The sequence below is a fragment of the Giraffa tippelskirchi genome, chromosome 1, assembly GCF_054371585.1.
Source record: "Giraffa tippelskirchi isolate mGirTip1 chromosome 1, T2T-mGirTip1v1.2.pri, whole genome shotgun sequence".
NCBI lineage: Eukaryota > Metazoa > Chordata > Mammalia > Artiodactyla > Giraffidae > Giraffa > Giraffa tippelskirchi.
Window position 1 is genome coordinate 86,232,345 of NC_137275.1, and position 20,319 is coordinate 86,252,663.

Below are 20,319 nucleotides of genomic sequence, written 5' to 3' on the forward strand. Positions count from 1 at the left end.
CATTGCAGGCGGATTCTTTACTAACTGAGCTATCAGGCAATCCTTTTTAAAGACTGTAAGTAGAGGATATTTTAGGTAAGAAAACTTGCTGACCTAGGGTCAGTCAAATCTAGCTCTTAATCCTTGAAAAGCTAGATAAAAATTCTGCACTGGGTTTGAACCTCATGAGATGTAAAGTCACCTTGGGGGAGGGTGAAGAAGAGCAGAAGACAGGAGGCTGTGTGTGTGTGTTTAGCCAAAGAGTCACTGGAATAAGCAACTTAAGAAACCAACAGTTTCCCCAAAAGCAAAGGAGATAGAGCTAATAACTGATGATCAGGCATGTTATCTCTTTTAGAGAAATAACTTGAGCTCTACATTGATTTCTCTGATAGACTGAATTATTATGCAAAAATATACACTATTACTTTCCTAACTACTGAGCAGAAAGACCAGGCAATACTCACATCAACTGCTTATTTTAATGTCAAATGTTTATTTCTATGCCATAGTTGCCTCAGCACAATTTGTAAAAGAAAGGAATCCAAAGAAAAGATTTTTTTTTGGTTGGGATATTTTCTCTGCAGTTATAAGAAAGAAAATAAACACCTTGGTATCAGAATTACCATTTCTTTCATATCATTGTAATAAATATCGCATCTAAATATTTTCCTTGGGTGTCATTTTTTTAAAGGATGGAAAAATACCCACCGGGGGAAAAAGGCTTGAATTCATCAAAATAAATTTGGGATAGTCTTTGTCAGAGAATATATCTAGAACATCTTTGTTTTGGTACACTATATCACTAATTGCCATATTCTTATTATTTAATATAACAGGCATATTTTATTACATAAAACAAAGTGCACTGAAAATGAACAATGTTAGAAACAAACTAATATTTGGTGTATCTTAAATCTTCAGGTGATTAGATATTAGCTGAAGCGCCGGGATACAAATTTCACTATTGATACAAATGCAATTCTCTTCTGCGGTGAAAATGCACTTAAGTAGCTGAGTTCTTTTTGATTTAGCAGACAGGGCATTCAATACAACTGAAACAACCTGATAACAATTTTTTTTTTCAATAAAAAGGAATGCTCTGGTTCTTAACTGGCTCCCATCTTCAAGGCAGCCAGAAGACAGCATTTGCTCTTTCAATGTTTTTCTCTTGTCTGATTTGACACACAGAGCCACCAAGATTCTTACAGTGGAAGTGGGCACCACACTTGGGAGCACGAGGCTCTCAGACAAGCCAGTCAGAGTCAGTCTATGATGTGTGGGGTGGGCCCAGCACCTAGAGACAGCATGGTGGTTGTGCATGTAAATCCTCTCAGCAGACTCAGGGAAAGGAGGAGAGTTCTTTAAGTTCATGCACATTTTATTGAGTAGTAATATAAAATGCTTTTTTCTTTTTCATTGTTACAAGTGCATGCTTTGATTGCCAACATCTCAGAAGTCAAATTACAAAGGCAAGGCTTTAGGCTGTAGTGAATTACTTGGGCACTTATACAATTTTTAAAAAATATGAATGGACTTTTGTGGTGGTTGTTGTTTTCAGAATGAACCAGTTGTAACCCGTAACTGATATACAAAGGGAAAAAAGTGAAAAAAGTACATATTTTGTGGCACATGACAGAACAGAACAAAATAACTAAACCGTTATGACATTAACAGTTACCATGCATTTAGAGTTCCACATGTAACTACAAACTTATTTAAATTTCACAAGGTTTGCTAAACATGCTAACCATCTATATGTGCACTGACAAGCTTATGTTAAAAACTTTTAAGAATACTCTCCCCTTTAGATTTTTTCAAAGCTTTTTTTTGATTACAAAATTTCAAAGGCATGAAGCATTTTAGAGAATATAAAGTACGCCAGTATACATACATTTCCAGTATATGTCAGACCACTAAGCGCATTACAGTCTCATACAGGCCGATACAGCCATTTTGTTTCTTAAAAAAACATGCATAGGCAGATTTTTTTTTTTTTACAGAATATAGATGCTTTATCACTGTACTTAATATGGTGTCTTGTTTACTATACTTAAAAATGCACCACTCATAAATATTTAATTAAGCAAGCCACAACCAAGACTTGATTTATCAACAAAAACCCCTAAATATAAACAGCAAAAAAAAAAAAAAAAGATAGAAGTAATTATTCCAGTTTTTTAAAACTTAGAGAAAAGAAAAGGAAAGGTATTCATTGCTAAAGTAATGCGTGTTCTACGGAAAGAAAGGCATTCAAAGCACACTCAAGAAACCTGAGGTAAGCATAATCTGTACAAAATTAAACTGTCCTTTTTGGCATTTTAACAAATTTGCAACATTCTTTTTTTTTTTTTTTGCTTTTTCTGTTTTTTTTTTTTTTTTTAAGACTGCCTAATTCATTTTATAGCCATTGTCTGACAAGAGTAGCAAAACATTATCAATAAATAGTCCTTATTTAGTTTGTACATCATTTTGTTAAAAATGGTTGATGTCATCCATTTTTAGTGCTGCAACTGTAAACGTACAATAGAGTAAGAAATTAGACAACGTTTTTGTGTCCAGTAACATAATAAAAGACCTCTCGTTAACCTATCTAGAAGTCCCCCAATGCAGTAGGAAAACATACATTCCCCTAACATTGCAGTATATACTAGCATTAGCTTTCTCTTTAAATTTTTTTTCCCTATAAGCATTTTTTAAAAGGCATACCCAAAAGAGGTGTTTAATCACCACCCCCACCAAAATATAGTTTATTTTCCTCTCTCCCTCTTTTTTAATGATAGTGTAAACTGAATCCAACTCCTGGCCCCAGAGCAAATAAGCTACCATCAGAGGCAAGAACATCCAACTGCTGATATGCAGCCATACCCATCATGCCCTGCAGCTCAAAAAAAAAAAAAAAAAAGTGAACAGGAAGTGGTCACTGGATATTGCTGCTATTACTGCCATTGCTGTCCGTGCCGTTAGTCTCTGAGGCGAGAGCCTTGTTGATGGAGTTAAGGTTGGCGTCGGAGGGCATGGCATCTCTGCGAGGTGGCATCCTCTCGTTAATTCGGTCTAAGCCCTTGGCCTCCTCGAAGCTAGTGATCTTATGTTGTGGTGAAAATCCTTTGATAGCTAAATGGAAAATCATTAAGAAAAGAAAAATCGGGGTTAGCGAGAAGAATGCAAAGGGCACAGCTGTTGCATCAGGTGATGTTAGAAATTTCGCAGTGAGAGAGGGAGTCCTTTAGTAGAGAACAAAGTGACGGGACCTGAACACAACACAACAGACTCCTTACCATACCCGAAGATGACCGAGAGGTTTGGTAACAGCCAATGTCTCTTGCCAACCAAAATGTCCTCTTCAAGTTAGTAAGATGTAAAGGTTTTTCTTGTCTTCATGAATGGTTAGATCCATGAAGTGGTATATAAAAAGGAAGGTTGCTACCAGTAATAGGTCTCTAGGCCCAGCATCAACTGGCTACATCCTTGGCACAATTACTGTATTAAATGCCTTAACCTAGAGAGGCAGGACATGGCCCTACTTTTACTATTCCATTGTGCTAGTAATGGCAAATTCAGTAGAGTCACTGAAGCAGCTAGACCTAAAAATCTAGTAAAGAACTTACAGCATAAACTAAAAGGAGTTACAAAAAGAATGAACTTGGGGCATTTCCATGCCATCTCCGCATCCCAGAGAGATTTTCTTGGCAAACAATTTAACGGTGGCATGAAAAAAAAATGAAATTATCAACACCTGCTTCTCCACTCAACTTTGGAAATACGTGGAGTGGATGGCAAGGTAAAAGAAATTGAGAAAAATCAAGATCAGACCACTAAGCAGAAAAATTTGGTTTTTCCTTCAGCAGCAAACAGGCCAAACTGATGTTCATCTGGTCTACTGCATAAATTAAAGAAAAACCCTTTCCTAGTAGATCAATGTAGATGTAAAGTGATGGTTCACAAATAACAAAGGGAAAACACTATGCAACTTTAAGCAAAAATGAATGGGAATGGTTTGGGCCTTATCCAATGAAAACATGGAATTTTCAAAAGGGGAGCACTGATTCTTGATTTTTTTTCCAGTTATCCTACTATGCTCCAGAGATAGATAAAGCATTTGCACAAGAGACTTAAGGTTTTCTTCAATAGGTGCACCAACCAGTGAGCTGAAAATAAAGTACATAAATGGGGAACCATACATAAATGGAGAACACCAGATTGCTTTACTCCCTGTGAAAACGCAAGCCAGACACTGAAGGGCCAATCACCAGTGTTGAATTGGGCTGCATCTCCATGGCTGATGAAGGACAATTTCATTGTACCTTAAGCCTTCCTACCCTATTTGAGAAAAAAAGGAAAGCAGTTTCAAGCCGAAACTTTGCTAGCCACTCCCACACAAATGTACAGTGCTTTTCATTAGTATGGATGAGATTCTTAAAAGATAGACACAGTTGCTTCCAAACTCGTTAAACGATGAGAAACAGTTCGTTCCCCCTCTGCATTTTAAAGGTTAGCATCATGGTGATTAGTCAACTATGAGAGGAAGAAGATGGGGAAACGGGGAAAGACCAAGGCCCAAAGCAAAGCTTTTTAATTCTTCTCTAATTCAGTCAGAAATCACAAAAATAACAGAGCTGTCTAAGGAGCACCCACCCTGAAAATGAACTCAGTGATTTTCAGGGACAAAAGCAGCATCTACTGTTTTACTGAGCTACTGTGAATATCATTTCATCATAACAAATAAATATAAAAAGTTAGTCATCATAATTGATGATGCGATTTTATGAATTGAAATGGTAAAAGTGGAATCTCTTTTTTAGGTTGTGTAAGGTTTGAAAAGCCAATAGGGTGGGAGCATAGAATTTCAAAATCTAGTGAGAACAAGGGCTATGCCTGGAATAAGGCTCCGTTTCTAATCATTCTGTCTACCCTGGTCTGGAAGAATGTGTGCTCTGCTGTAGTTGCTGGTCAGACAATGGGTATTAGCAATTTACATTGGTAGTATACTTAACACAACACAGAGTCACAGAAACCACAGAAAACAGCCAAACTATCAACGAGAATGCACACTGCAGATTAGAATTTGCCAAGAGGAATAGAGAATTCCCACATAAATAGCAGTTTATTCACTGCTATTTAGGAACCAGTTGTATTTTCTCTTACAGTGCTATCATTTCCCCTACTGTATCCAAATCACATACAAATGAGAGAGTCTAAAGTGGCACATTTTACATCATATCAAAGGCACATATCACACAATTTTGGGAACAATAAAACATTATCTTGCAAGAACAAAATACAACTGAAGAATTTTGTTTTAAAGGGGAACTTCAAATTATTCTTTTTAAAATTTTCAGGGGATATGGTATGTATCAAATTAAAAACTATTTGGATAAGCAGTTCTTTCATAACTTGACATTTAAAGAGCCCAAAAGAAACTGCGAGAGGTCCACTCTGTTGTCTCTGAGCAGGGCTGGGACACAGTCAGTGATGTACATATCTCAATTTTCCTGAGGCTCACAGCACAGTGCATGGTACAAAGTAGACACTCAGTGGACATTAACCAGCTGAGTGATGACAATATTCACTATGCTTGTTACCAGTCACTTCCACAGCCACTAGCTATTTTTGAACTCTTTAGAATATCTTGGTGGTGCTAGCTGTCCTACAAATACCAGTAGGTTAAAATTTCATAAGACTAGCAGAACTGTTTATCTTGAATAAAGCTGTCTCTTGTTGGAATATATTTTAGAGACAAAAATTAACGTTGAACTACAACAAAGCACTATTCAAGTGAACTTTTGTTTTTTGCTAGAAATTTCTGAAGACTAGATTTCATAAAGCTATTTTTATCCTCTCCTTTTCAGTGCTGACTGAAAGTGATTTGAGGGAGGGACATGGTTCAGCTCAAAGAATATTGTTTTATCCATTGTTTATCAAAACGGCTGCCATAACCCCCACCCCACATGTTCAAGATCTGTTATCCTTTTGTTTTCTGTGATTATACTAGGATCATTATATACAAAGTCAAACATAGCTTTAAGGGAAAAAAACAAACAAACAAACCAGAAAAGGACATTTTCCCCTTTAAAGCAAGAACATTTTGGTTAATACTGAGCCACAACTGTTAGCCCAACACCCACACACTCTTTACAAGCTACAGCAAAAAAAAAAAAAAAAGGAAAAAAGGAAAAAAAAAAAGAAAGAAAGAAAGAAATGAATACACCCAGCAGAGCCCTTATCTGTTGCAGGTACAACAGAAAGGGGACTGGCCAATTTACCTTCATCAGCCTCAATAGCCTCAACAGTAGCTGAAGAGAAGAAAGGGGGTGCAAAATGAATGAGAAAAATGAGCAGAGGATTTTTAACTCTAAGAACAAATCAGTGACGATCAAGGGAGCTAAGATGATTAGTGTTCCTGTAAGTGCTGGATTCTGGCACAGACAACAAAACAGAAATGCTAAAAAGAAAGAAAAAAAAAAAAAACCACGAAAATGATGTGTTGTTTTTTTTTTTTAATGAGCTGGATACACATATCTGAGTGAACTGCTTTGGATTTTGCTCACTAAATAAATGACCACATGATTAACCCTTTAGGAAAACACTCAGGAAGGGTTTCTTTGAGTTAGGCTGAGTTTACAAGGGACTAGGTCAATAGAAAATGTGCATCTGACTCACGTGAAGTATGAAAAAATCCACTGCTATGACTGGTGATTTACAGTTTTAAAATGTCCCCCCAAATGGCAAAACTTGAAGCACTGCCATATTGTCAGTGGAATAATTCACACTATTTAATATTAAATAGCACAATTTCCTAGTGGAATGGAAAAGCAGGGGGGCATGCAAGTTAAGAGCTGCCTCCGAGCTGATGACACATGTGACTCGAAAGACAAACACTAAGCATGTTTCAAGTGTGAGGGAGAAAGGGAAAAGGAAGAGGAAGGGGATGGGATAGTCTGGGTGTCTTCCGCCAGGTAAACCAGGTTACAATCAGTTTTCCTCACTGGAATATCATTTTTTGAAACAAAACTCTTGAAATGTTACCATCAAGTGGTAACATTCCAGTAGCAGCAATAATTCCAATAGCATTTTAAAGAAAAGTCAGTCTAAATACTGAAACCTCAGCATATTTCAGAGGCAAAACTTTAAAAGCCCATTGCTTTATCAGCAATTTTTATAATAAGCTTAGGGTCTATATTCTCGTTATACAGGTGCCTGAGTTTTTCTATGTTATCAAGGTTAGAGGATATTTCCCTAATTAAGTGCTAAAATGCAAAACTTCTTTGTAATTCCAAAATGTTTAATATTAAAATTCTACCCCTTGACTTTAATTTGCATGTTTCTAATAATTTAAGGTTTTAAGACTAGAGCAACTGCCAAATGTGCACTATAATTTACTTACAGTGCATTCTAAATTCCTTATGATAAAAATGTATGATAGTTACCACCATGGAGAAAAACCAAACAGTAAAACTTTAGGTAGTTTCCCCCTTTCAGACAAATTTAAGCAAATCAGACAATGAATTTTGAAATTGTATTAGTGTACATCATTTAAAATATACACTGACTTTTCAAATTCTCAGGACTAACAAGGTTATAAAACCTTATGTCTGCTGTGGGTATGTGCTTGTGTGTGTGTAAGTTCAACACCAAATGGCAAACAAATGGATCTAAAATAAAACAACAGAGCAACTAAAAATTTCAGGTTAAAATACAGGTGAAAATCTAAAAACAAAACAAAGAATTGTAAGAACTTAAGTCACTTAAATTTAAAAGTAAAGCAAAAAAATCTGGAGTCGCACCAGCACCAACACATATTAGACATGTGTACTGTCCATTATTAAGTGTATTCTTCTAAAGCAACTGTGGCCCATAGTTTCTGATAATACACTTGCTGTACTGTAAAACTGTGCTTCTCAGAAACTATGCAGATTTTAGTTAATTAGGTAGTTGTGCATTTCGTGCATATAAATGATTATGCATATGATAAATAAATATGCCAGTGTTCTTAGAGAGCATGTTTACTTTGGTGGGAAAATTTTTGTTTTTTTCCTTCAAAGTTACTAAAATATTTTTTTTAGCTATAAATTAAATAGGGGATATATTTATTTATTTACTGTGATATTTTCCTACTTTCATTTAGAAATTTTTTTCTTTTGGTGGAAACTCAAATACATTGATGTTGGAATAAATTCACATGAAAATAAAGAAAATTTTAGTGACGCTGCCAGGAGGTTTAGCAGTACCGTATCCATGAAGCTGGGCGTCACTCTCTATGTAAAAGAACTGTACCTAAATAACATAACCATAGGAATATCAGGATCCTCCAGACTGAGGGACAGGAATAGAAAAGAAAACACACACACACAAAAAAAAGATGCAGGGAGAGATACAGGAAAATAAGCAAGAGGCTGAGACTGTTTTAAAACCTTAGAGCGTATTTTTGTTTTCATTTTTTTCTGTTAGGGTCTAATCTAAAAGCAAAATTTCCATAAAGTGTGCTGAAATGGTACTTTAATTAATGAGAATATTGGTAAAAATAGATAACAAAACTAACAAAAGTAAAAGAGCATATTGACTGGGCTGTCTAATACAGTAGCCACTAACCACATATGGCTATTTAAATCAAAGTAACGACAGCTAGGTAAAATACAGTTTCTCAGTTGTACAAGCTATATTTCAAACACTCAATAGCCAAACGTTGTCAGTGGCTCCTGTACAGATAGAGATATTTCCACCATCACAAAAAGTTCTACTGGATAGCACTTATCCAAAAAACTATAGATTTTAATACAAAAGCTATCTTCAAAGAAATGTTTTCATCCTTTTTAAAACATGAAATATGATTCTAATCACTCTCAAGTTTTGACGAGTAAGTCAGAGGAAAGACCCCTTTGACTTCAACTTCTATTCAAAACAAAATCATCCTTCTTTACTCTTCTTCCATTCTCCACTAAATCCTACACTTACATATGTATTTTTACGTGTGCATGTGTTTATTTCGTCACTCCAATAGATAACCAGCACATTTAATAAACATGTAATTAACAAGTTGTTTTTAGCAACTGCTTGGTTCCAAGTGGTCAAACCTATAGGGCATGTAGGTGAGCTAAATGAGCTGTCTTACAGTGAGGCCTGAAATCGTGGTTAGTGTGCAAATGAGGACATGGGGGTGGTGGGGTAAAGACCATAGTCCAGTGAATGAAGGAGCTACCATTTGGGGCATGACTGGTCAAACTGATGGGGGGAGGTTTCAGCCCTTCTTTCAGCTGAGAAGAACTGAAGACCAAGACTGAGCTTAAATGGATGAGTAAGTCAGGGCTCTAATGACAGAGCAGATTGAGGTGCCAGCACAGGTTGCACCAATGGGCCTGCTTACCGCTTTGCAGGGTTTGTTTCCCTCCAGAAAGCACGCCGCTGGGGAGCATGCCTGTGGGCGTCAGGCCTTTCAGCGTCAGCACACTCTCACTCTCCTCTCTGCAAAGGCACAATGTGGGGGAGGGGGGGACATTACCTTTTATTTTCTTTCAAGAAAGAGATCAGACGTATAGGGAAAAAATGTATATAACAACTCACATTGACCTCTTCCTTGGCTCCCTTGTTTTTTTTTCCCCCTTTTTTATTTAGAACACACTGTGTTTTCACACATTCATATAGAAGGCATGTTATGTAAATGACATGACTGATAAGATAAAGTTGGGAATTAAATAATTGTCAGGGGTTCACACTCTTCTGAATCCTGAAGATATGGAAAACAATTCTGATTTTGTAACCAGGTGTCACAATACAAAGTCTTGCTGGGTATCTTCCATGACACCATAAATAGGTTTCTCAAAAAAAAAAAAAAATGAGCCAGGGAAAGAGCTGTTATAAGTTTTACTGCTGCTGCTAAGGCTCAACAAAATAAGTAGGGCTGATTTGACTTGGGAGAGAAAACCAGACAGTAAAAGGGAGATTTAAAAAATCTGACCTATGGATTATCTTCTTAGTTGCTATGCTTTATTTATTTATTTTTCTTCATGATACATAACTGCCGCTTTAAGTTTTATTACATTGTTTTATTTAATTTTTTTCTTCACGATACATAATTGCTGCTTTAAGTTTTATTACATTTGTTTAGAAGGAATGAATGAGTCCCGCAAGTTCAGTTAGGAATGTAAAGCGTTAGAGCAAAGGTGGCCTCATTCATCAGGCCGCAGGGAGCAACTACGCTCTATTTTCAGCTTTAACATGACTTCAAGATTTGGCTGCTACTGCACAGTTATTACTGACTTTGATCTGGTGTCTTTGGGAAAGGATGATGGTGCTTTTCATCCTGCTCATGGCTCCCTGCTTCAGGTATCAAATCACTAAATTACTCGTTAGTGACTCTACCAGGAGTGAGATAGAAATACCAAGAGGAGAAATCAAAAGAGCCACTGTAGCTACTCCATGAAAAAAAGTTGAAAAAAATTTGGCAAAAATTAGAATATGATATTATACAATGTGGAAATGGCCTTTTCCCCAAGACGGTCCTATTTACCCTTGTTAATAATGTAATTGTGAACTGATTTTATACTCTTCACATATAATCATACTGCAGATTAAAGTAATCTCTTGAAGAGAAATATACTTTGTGTTATCCAAGAATAGATGACCGAATTTAAGTAAAGTGTAGTTAATCCTTTTTAAGAAAAGATTTGTTTTCTTAAGTCCATGCATAATAATAACATGATGCATGATCCATGTAAAAAATAACTAACATATGGGAAATGAAACTCTAAATAACCTTTTCATTCTCAATGATTTATTAGAATAATATAGATTCTCATAAACAAGCTTTATGGTTCATGTTCATTTCCTAGAAATCTAGTGAAATGCACCTGATGGATTCATCTTTTACTACCGGGAGTGAATGAAAAATAGGATTATAATAGCTGTTCTATTTCATAATATGTTGAATCTATTGTGAAATAAATGTTTTAAAGTCCTGCAGCACTCAGAGGGACAAAATGTGAGGCAGTCCACTTAGAGGCTTTCTCTACAGGAATAATTTAGTAGATTTCAATTCAACTAAAATAGTGAGGAACTAACAATTCCATTTAAAATATAATTAAAGAAAAGAAAATAGTTTCTAGTAACATATCTAAATGACCAGACTAAAGTATTAAGACACTATTCAGCGACATATAATCAAAGGCAAAACAGAGCAGAGGACCATGATCTTACCTGAGAACTGAGAACACTCTGGCCATCTTGCCGATGGCTCGGATCTTGTTTCTTATCACCTCCTTCCTGGCTGCAGCCGTTGCTCCTGCATTTTAAAAACATAGTTGAGAAGTCAGGTGACTTTTTATTTAACTCTAACTCGTTGACTAATTTACATATATAACAAACTGCTGTAAGGCAAATCAGGTTTGTTTTTTGTTCTCCTTGGGCTTCCCTGATGGCTCAGTCAGTAAAGAATCCGCCTGCAATGCAGGAGACCCAGGTGGACCCCTGGGTTGGGAAAATGCCCTGGAGAAGGAAATGGCAACCCACTCCAGTATTCTTGCCTGGGCAATCCCACGGACAAAGGAGCCTGGCAGGCTACAGTCCCTGGGGTTGCAAGAGTCAGATATGACTTAGCGATTAAACCAAGGATTTATCTGTGAATCAAATTTAAAAGCTTATGCTTCCAGGCATAAAGGCTTGCCTGTGATACTTTAGAGGTTCTCAAAATGCCAAAGAGCAACTTCTGAGATTTCCAAGGGGAGGGGTAAATGGGTAACTGAAAACTCAATGAGGAGATGAGGCAGGTTCCTGTCCTCTTCTGTTTATACAAAGAACCTGCACTGGCACGAAGAGGAAGTGAGTCACCAGGATCTTCTACTCATTTCTGGTCTCCATGCTTGGAGACTACTTTAGGAAACTTCTTTTGCAAAAGTTGTCCTTTGAAGTGATCAAACTAGGGAGTCTCTTCACCTCTTATGTTCCCTGGGGGCACCCTGGGGATAAATTTATAGTATTTATAATATTTATAGTATTAATGGCCATAGAACATTTGTTTTAGCACTTGATAGTTTTTCATCTACTGGTTACTGCACAAATTATAGAAGAAAAAGCAGAAAACTACTGAACTGGATTTAGTGAGAGAGGGTAGCACATATTTTGTATTTTAGCACTTACGTAGAAAAGTTACACATAAGTCTAAGTTTTACCACTGACTGCATTTTCCAAATTTAAAAAAGTCAATCTACATAGGTTATTGTTATTATAAACATTTTTGGTTTTTTAATATTTTATTTATATAGTTCTAGAATAATGCTATATGATCTTTAGTGAATCTATTTTATTTCTTTTTAAATTTTCAAGGTAATGTTTGAAGAAGTGCAAAACAGAAAATAAAAGTTCTCTTTTTAAGATTTTTTATGTCAAAGCAAAAGGGATGGCATGCATGCTCAATCAGTCATGTCTGACTGTCTGGGACCCTATGGACTGTAGCCTGTCAGGCTTCTCTGTCCATGGGATTTCCCAGGCAAGAATACTGAAGTAGGTTGCCATTTCCTCCTCCAGGGAATCTTCCCAACCTAGGGATCAAACTCGAATCTCCTGTGTCTCCTGCATTGCAGGCAGGCTCTTTACTGCTGAGCCACTGCGGAAGCCAAAAGGGATAAGATATCCTTTTTAAACATATGGGACTTTTTAGAAAGTGTTAACACAAGCAGATTTTCTTTCTAATTCTACTGCCACTAATAGGAATATAACAAAATATTCTTAGCAGACAATATCAGATAATATCAGAAATGTTTGTAATTCAACAGTTTAAGTCACACAGTTTGTTCAGAGACTGGTCTTTAGGTGATAATTGGTATACATTTTGGTCTTTTAATTCATAGTAAGTACAAGCTTTATGACCTTTTTTGGGAAGGAAATATTTTTGCTGTTTCCTATGACTTCTAAGAATTGGATTTGAAACCTTTTTCACTGTTTGATAAGGGTCAAACAATTAATCACTGACCTAACACTTTTATAAGAAAGAAAACTCACAGCAACACTCACACAATTTGGAAATGGCTAGAAAAAGGCCTCTGATTTTCTATTCACCTCAAGGAAGTGAAAATATAATGGGTCACTTTTTTCTTCTGGGTGGGTTAGTTTGTCAGAGGGATGCTAATGCATACCCTTCTGAGGATGTTCCTTAGAAGCTGTGTACCTGGGAGCTGGTTTCCTCTTTTCTCTGACCTAAAAGCCCTCATCCAGCCCCTATTTTTGTCTATTTCTTTTTCTCTAGTGACAATGACACCATAGAAGGTATCCCCCCAACACATCTAACTGGTTTGCATCTATTTTTCCCCAACACTTCCCCACTCCCAATCTGGGCATGGTCACATGTCTTGCTTTGGGTAAAGCAACATTAGCAAAAGTGATGCTAGCAGGATCTTGAAATGCACATAGGCTTGTTCCATCTCTTGCTCCATGGTATTTTTCCAAGAGAGTTGAAAACTTATGTCCACACAAACTCCTGTACACAGATGTCTATACTAATTTTGTTCATAATTGCCAAAATGGAAGCAAGCAAGATATCCTTCAGTAGGTGAATCTACTGTGGTCCATCCAGATAATGGGATTTTTTTTGGTGTTAAAAAATACTGATCTCTCAAATCAGAATTTATGGCTTTCTCCCTTATGGACTTAAACTTATTTCACTCATTTGCAGGCAGAATAGTTTGCAGTACTAAGTTACAATCCTGTATTTCTGATAACCAAGTGGAAGCATGGATTCTCATTTATAATTGGTTCTGTTAATTAAGTCTATTGGTCAAAATTTTGGAGGAGAAAATGGAGTGTGCCTAAAACTTTATTGGCCCTCCTTCAAAGTTTATTCTGAGTTTCTAATAATATTTAGTTATTATCTATGATGTGCAATTGTGATTCTTTATATAAAACCTGTCCTAGAGACCATTTGAAAGTTTAAAGTTTCTGTGCTTGAATTTTAGATGATTTATGATCTACTAAAGGACATTTAAGACTACTAAAGGACATTTGTTAAGGGGGAAAAAATGTGGGGTAGCAATTAGTTGCCTTATAGTGGTTTTCCTACATGTTTTTTTTAGTTGTTCAGTTAAATCCTGCATCAGTCTGACTAACTGGTGTGCTACTACCACTCTATGCTTAATATTCCCCAGTCCGACTGACCCAGTCTGTCAGAAGTCATGATGTGCTAAGTAAGGGGAAAGAGTCTGACCCTTTCCAAAAACAGTATGGCCAGATCATAAAATCAATCCAACAGACACAAGGAATGGAACATGTGGGAGGACTCCAAAACTGGTGACTATATTTAGAAGCACAACAAGAAAAGCAGCAAAGAGTAGTCTAGAGTGTAATTGGATATATTTAAGAGGAATGAGAAGGGGAAAAAAGTAAAGTCAAGTAAGTGAAAAATATCTAAGAAGGCTGATCTCTTAGAAAATTTTCATCAGAGGACTTGTAAAAACCATAACCAGAGCAACGAAAACAAAGAAACTAACAGGAAAGAAAGGGAAACAAATTATGTAGAGTCGTCCTTTTCAGTATGAGCCAGAACTCAGAAAAAATGCTCAAATAAATATGGAATTTTAAATGTAAAAGAACATTCTGACAGTCAGAGCCAGTTTAGTATTTCCTTATTTTTCAGACCTAGTGACTTTCTGTACAATAGAGAGTACAGGGCAGGTATCTTACTTTATGTATTCATAGCTGTGCTCCCAACAAATAGTAATTCACAGCATATGGTAATGATAAGTAATTCATCTTAATGAAGAAATGCTACCTCTCTTTAGAGTTCTCAATGAGCCTGGTAAGTAAGAGGTTGTAGTACATCTTTTGTAAAATTCAAATATATTTACTCAAAAAGTCAGTGAACTTAAGCAAAGAACAGTAAGAAGAGACCTTGAAAGTGAATATCTCAAAGCTTTATCCTGGGGAATTACCTTCACTATTTTCCACATAATCAAAATCAAAACGAATACCACACATTTACAACCCACAAAAATGTAAAATATTCAAATAAAATATCTGAATTAATATGTAATCAAACTTAGAGGAGCTGAACAATAGCAGGATAGAACTAAGTTCAGATATAAAGGTTCTTGCATATTTAGTATTGTTATTCATTGAAACTCTTATTTAAATACTTAGGTTCCATTGCAAACCCTCAACAGTCCATAATTCTATAGAAAGGTCAAGGAAAAATGTACATTTTTCACACTTTTTCTAGCTGTGACATGCAAATACAATGTCATGTTTAACATTCTTGGAACTTAACTCTATTTAGGTTGTGGAAATGTATCACAGTAGCTCAACTTAAAATTCAGAATACTGAATAATGAGAGCACAAAAAATACTTTCTACATTAAACATATGGCATGCCAGATCTTAGTTCCCCAGCCAGGGATCGAACCTGTGCTCCCTGCATTGGGAGCGTGGAGTCTCAACCAGTGGACCACTGTCTCCTGGACTGCAGGCAGATTCTTTATCAATCTGAGCCACCACGGAAGCCCAAGAAGCCCATACATTAAACAATTTTTAATAGGTAACTACTGTTAACAAATTTTCAGAGAAGAATATAATCACTTATTTTAACTCGAAAGTCCAAAACTGAGAGGCAATCTTTCATAAGGTTAAAAACAATTAGCAATTTTAAGTAAAATTTCATTTTGTGTCTCCATTCAAATAATTATCACTTTTTTTGGGGGCCTCTCTCTTGCTTTGCCTTTTAGGTTCTAATCTTCTTTTATGCCTTGGGTATTATGCTACTATTTTCAAAAGCTAGGCACTCTGGCACACTCCATTTTCCTCAAAGGTTAATGTACAGACCAAGGGAATCTTTAAAGATCTGCTTTTACCATGTGTCCTTCCTGACCTTAACTCAGTGCCCTGCTGACTTCTCATGAAGTTTGGAAGGTACCTATGCCAAATGGCCTGCTGAGTGAATGCTGACAGGCTCTGAAGGGAACTGGAAAACTGCAGCAGCATCACAGCGATGAGCGGTCAAGTGCCAGGGCAAAGACAGGTTCTAACACATGGGCAACCGGCCACACATTACAGACCGTAGCTCCCTGTGGCTCACCGTTCCCGTCCATCCATTGAGTGACTACTGTAATTCCTTAGTTTTAACTGAATCAGCAGTGTGTGGAAGGTACTCTATAGAATAGAATTTAGTACCCAAATCATTTATTCATTGTGTTCTTGTGAATCTTTTTTTATCCTATAGCCTGCCATGAGCTAACAGCTAGCAACAGAAATAGGAGTGAAGCATGGTCTCTGCTTTAGGAGACCACCTGATCACCAACAGCACACAGGGACAAGGGTGAGAGAGGAAGAGGCCGTGGGGTGGGGAGCACTGCTGTCAGCTGGAGAGAGTACCCTGAGCACATCTCTTCTTAAACTCAGTAACTAACTTCCTGTCGGTAGCTTGAAGCCAGCGGCAGGAAAGAGAATTTATACCAACAAAATCTGCAAGTCCTACAAACGAGGGCCATTTTCTTTCTGCAGTGATGGGTTGTTAAACATTTAGCACTGGAAGTAGGTGTTAATTGTCTGGAGAAAAATGTTCACCCAAATGGTGACAGTTGAAGGATCCTGAAAGATAAGTAAGAGTTAAAGAGGAGGGAAAAGTCTCCATAGAAGGAAGAGAATTTTCAAACACGTGGACGCTGCAAGAATGCATGTAATATTCAGATGATGGGTAAGAAGTCTGGCACACATCAAGTTTGGGTACACTGGGGTGTGGGTAGGGTGGGAAGAGAAGCAGGACATGCCTGGGGCTAAACTGTGAAGGCTTTAGCATAGTGCTAGGGACAAAGAAAACATTTAGATATAAGCCCCAGTGGCTCAGAAGGTAAAGAATTTGCTGCAGTGCAGGAGACCTGGGTTCAGTCCCTTGATCAGGAAGATCCCCTGGAGAAGGGCATGGCAACCCATTCCAGTATTCTTGCCTGAAGAATTCCATGGACCGAGGAGCCTGGTGGGCTACAGTTCAAGGTGTTCCAAAGAGTTGGACATGACTAAGCAACAAACACTTTCATTTCACTTTTCATACTAATCATAGAGGTATAGAGAACATACTTTGCACTTACCCACCCCTTTTCCAAAGGAAGAAAGAAAGAAAGAAAAAGATAGACTGATGGCTGGGTAGAGAGACAGTGATGTGACAAAGCAAATATACTCAAATGTTAATTGTAAAAAGTAAGTGATGGGGACAGAACTATACAATTCTTTCAACATTCCTTTATGTCTGAAACATTTCATAATAAAATGTGAAAAAAAACCCATGATTTTATATGGAAGAAGCTTGCTTTTGAAGGAAAAGGGAGATAGCAGTTTTAAGAACAGGAGTCTCTCCATCCCTCCCTTTCTTTGTGTCATATGAAGGATGCACGAGCTTGACAAAGGAGGTCAGGAAGACAAGTCCTCAGTGCAGTGACCTCCACCCCTGCTCTTCTCCAACCAGCTCCAGGTGGAATTTGGACTGGTAAGATTTTGTTGTATAAGCCCAATTCAACAGACTCTGATGCCTTTTTGAAACTGTAAGAAGTGAAAATGATGAGCTACATAAAAGTTTTACCCAATTCAACAGAATCTGATACCTTTTTGAAACTGTAAGAAGTGAAAATGATGAGCTACATAAAAGTTTTACACTTAAATATCTTATAAAATAGGAATACTTTCAAATTATTAGAAGGTAAAAAAGCTGTTTTCAAAAAATTGAGTGCTTAATATTTAATTGAGAAAGTACTGGGACAATTCCACTTCATTTTTACACTGGCCTCAAATGTTTTATTATTTAGGATTCTTTCTTTAAAGGACTTTTAACAAGTGTATCCATAGAACATCTTTAAATGAAATACATTATATTAAAAGGAGTGTATATATATTAACATCTCACACTTTTTCAGAAGAAAGATATATTTTAAGAACTATATTCTTGCTGATATGCTTCCAATATCTTAAATCTTTTAATTCAAAATCAGAAAATAATATAGAAAACTCACTTTCTCAAATTTGTTAAAGGATAATGAAGTCCCTCTCTGTAAGAAACGTATGCCACTGGAAAGTAAAATTTTATTATGATTCATTACTTTTAAGCAGAGTTTAGACATGTCTCCAGATTTTATTTTTTGACACATAGGGCAATTACTGAATTTGAATAAAGGTTATTGATGGAACAAACCCTAAGGTGCTGAGATAATAAGATCTTTTGTTGTGCTACATTTAAGACAAAAGATTTTCATCCCAAATCAGCAATTTAGAAATATGATACCATGCAAAGACAGAATATGTCTTCAGAAGCCTCTAAAACCTTTGCATAATTGGTCTTTATAGCTCTTGACAAATCATGATGAAATCATAAGCATATAGACCGTCTTTCATGGGAGAACACAATTTCCAAATCGGCCCCTATAAGGCTTGGAGCCAAACCATATGCCTAAAACTTATCTTCTTGTCTTTTCTTTCTCTGACCTAGTTTAACAATAACAAGTCTTGAGTTTCTATATTCAACAAAGTGATGCTGTACAGAAATTACTTAAAACATTTACTCAGTTTTGCCCTTGGCTGTGGTGAGCTTGACAGGCACTTCACTACATTTTTCTACACCACTGCGCACTTGAGTCCTGGGAGTTAGGGACAATATCATAAGCACTGAGAAACTGTGTCCACTCTGATGGACTGGCTATAATGATGCAGTCTTTACCTTTTTGTACTTATGCATCTACAAAAGACTATCCCCCAAAGAATATTATTCTCACCTCCAAGTGTAAATAATTATGTGGAATATATAATGTTGTAAACACTGCCATTTTAAAACGAACTGACAATACTACTTTTTAAAAAATCAGTGGTATATAAATAACATAGCAATTTCATCCTATCATCATCCTTTCAAAGAAAAAATTCTCATGTGGGTCCTTCTTTCTTTGAAATTGCATTTCCATTTCAATTTTCCTGATTCTACTTTAGTATATTATATACACTATTTTATCACATTATACTTTTCTTCCAAAAAATATGTTTAAAATTTTAAATTTATTTTTAGAAATTTTCTGAGACAATGAGGCCCTATATCTTACAACTTCTTTTGTAATCAAAATCACGATTATTAGTGGTACATAACTGAACCCAGTAGCACAAGTATATGATAAATGTTTATGAATATTTCAAAAAAACATAGAAATATAATTTGATTGAATGTATCCCTTAATGATAAGGATGAAAGGGCAGTATACTGCCTTGATTAAGGAGACTTCCTAGGCACTGAGTTTTCCCATTGTCTCTTTGTTTTAGTACTCTGGGCAGTGTTCACAGTGACTATATAGGGAGGCCCATGCCTTTCTGTTAAAATAAGAGAAAAGCAACTGAGAATGAATGAGGAGGTGGGAAAGGAAAGACTGCAGTGGGCCTTGCATCTGACGCGAGCTCAGATGAGGTCCCAGGCTGATCGTCTTAAGGAATGAAGACACATTTAGGCTGAGGATGTAAAAATGGATTCCCTTACTCCTCTTGAAATCCCTTTGGGTAGTCCCAGGAGTCCAAATACTCTAGCATGAAGATAACTGCTCTATCAAGAATTATATAACCCAATTTCTAGAGGCAATAGGTGTTGGAAGATCTTTGTGACCAGCCATAACTGGAGAATCCTGCATTGCTGATCCACTTAGGGTCAGTGCTGGTTAAACCTAGTTCAATGAGATTGGAGGTGTTGCCCCTCACATAATAGCTGTGTGTATGTTTATGTAGGTTATTCTATTGGAGAAAAACACTTTCAAGATAACAAATTTAAAAATCTCTGTAAAAATTGATCTTTTTGAGGACTACAATCTAAAATATTTGGAATATCTTTCTAATTTTGATTCTAACAATACTATATTACATATCTATAGGTGATAAAATTGGGACATAATGACTACTCATTCAAACCACTCCAAACCACATATTCTGAATTTCTTCCACATGCTTTTTAGCTCAACTAAAATCTCAGCATGTAATAGGCCCTACAATGGTGTGATATTTGGCATAGGGCTAGTCTGTCTTACATGTCATTTTGAAAGCGCCAGAGGATTCTTGAAAATATATATTTTTTACAATAAAAAGACTCTCCTGTGTAGTGGATTTTTAAAAAGGCTAGCACAGCCTAGACTATTTATTCTAATTTCTCTTGTCATAAAACATAACTGGATTCTTTGGATAGGAAGGCTTAAAAATGTACAGACTACTCCTAAGTGTCAAATAATGTCATTATTTGGTTATCTTAAATACATAGTTAAAAGCTACTTTTATTTCCAAGTGTTAATTTGATTCCACGGACTTTTGTTCTCTGAGACACTGTGTTCCATCTGTTCAATGATTCCTTGGTAT

The 20,319-nt window shown here is 36.4% G+C and overlaps 1 protein-coding gene across 7 annotated transcripts in view; it reads right to left on the bottom strand.

Moving 5' to 3' along the window:
- Nucleotides 1-452: 452 nt before the first annotated feature.
- Nucleotides 453-20,319, bottom strand: part of PPP3CA (protein phosphatase 3 catalytic subunit alpha) — a 316,719-nt gene continuing 296,852 nt past the window's right edge. For 2 of the 7 annotated variants that reach the window (XM_081597118.1, XM_081597144.1), the window contains 3 exons: nucleotides 11,173-11,257; nucleotides 9,344-9,441; nucleotides 453-3,096 (listed from right to left, as the gene is read on the bottom strand). In XM_081597118.1, the coding sequence (XP_081453244.1) occupies nucleotides 2,900-3,096; nucleotides 9,344-9,441; nucleotides 11,173-11,257 (380 nt within the window). In that variant the 3' untranslated portion in view covers nucleotides 453-2,899. Of the gene's footprint in view, nucleotides 3,097-6,245; nucleotides 6,276-9,318; nucleotides 9,442-11,172; nucleotides 11,258-20,319 lie in introns of all 7 variants that reach the window. The other 5 variants (XM_081597109.1, XM_081597098.1, XM_081597128.1 and 2 more) reach the window with 5 other exon arrangements.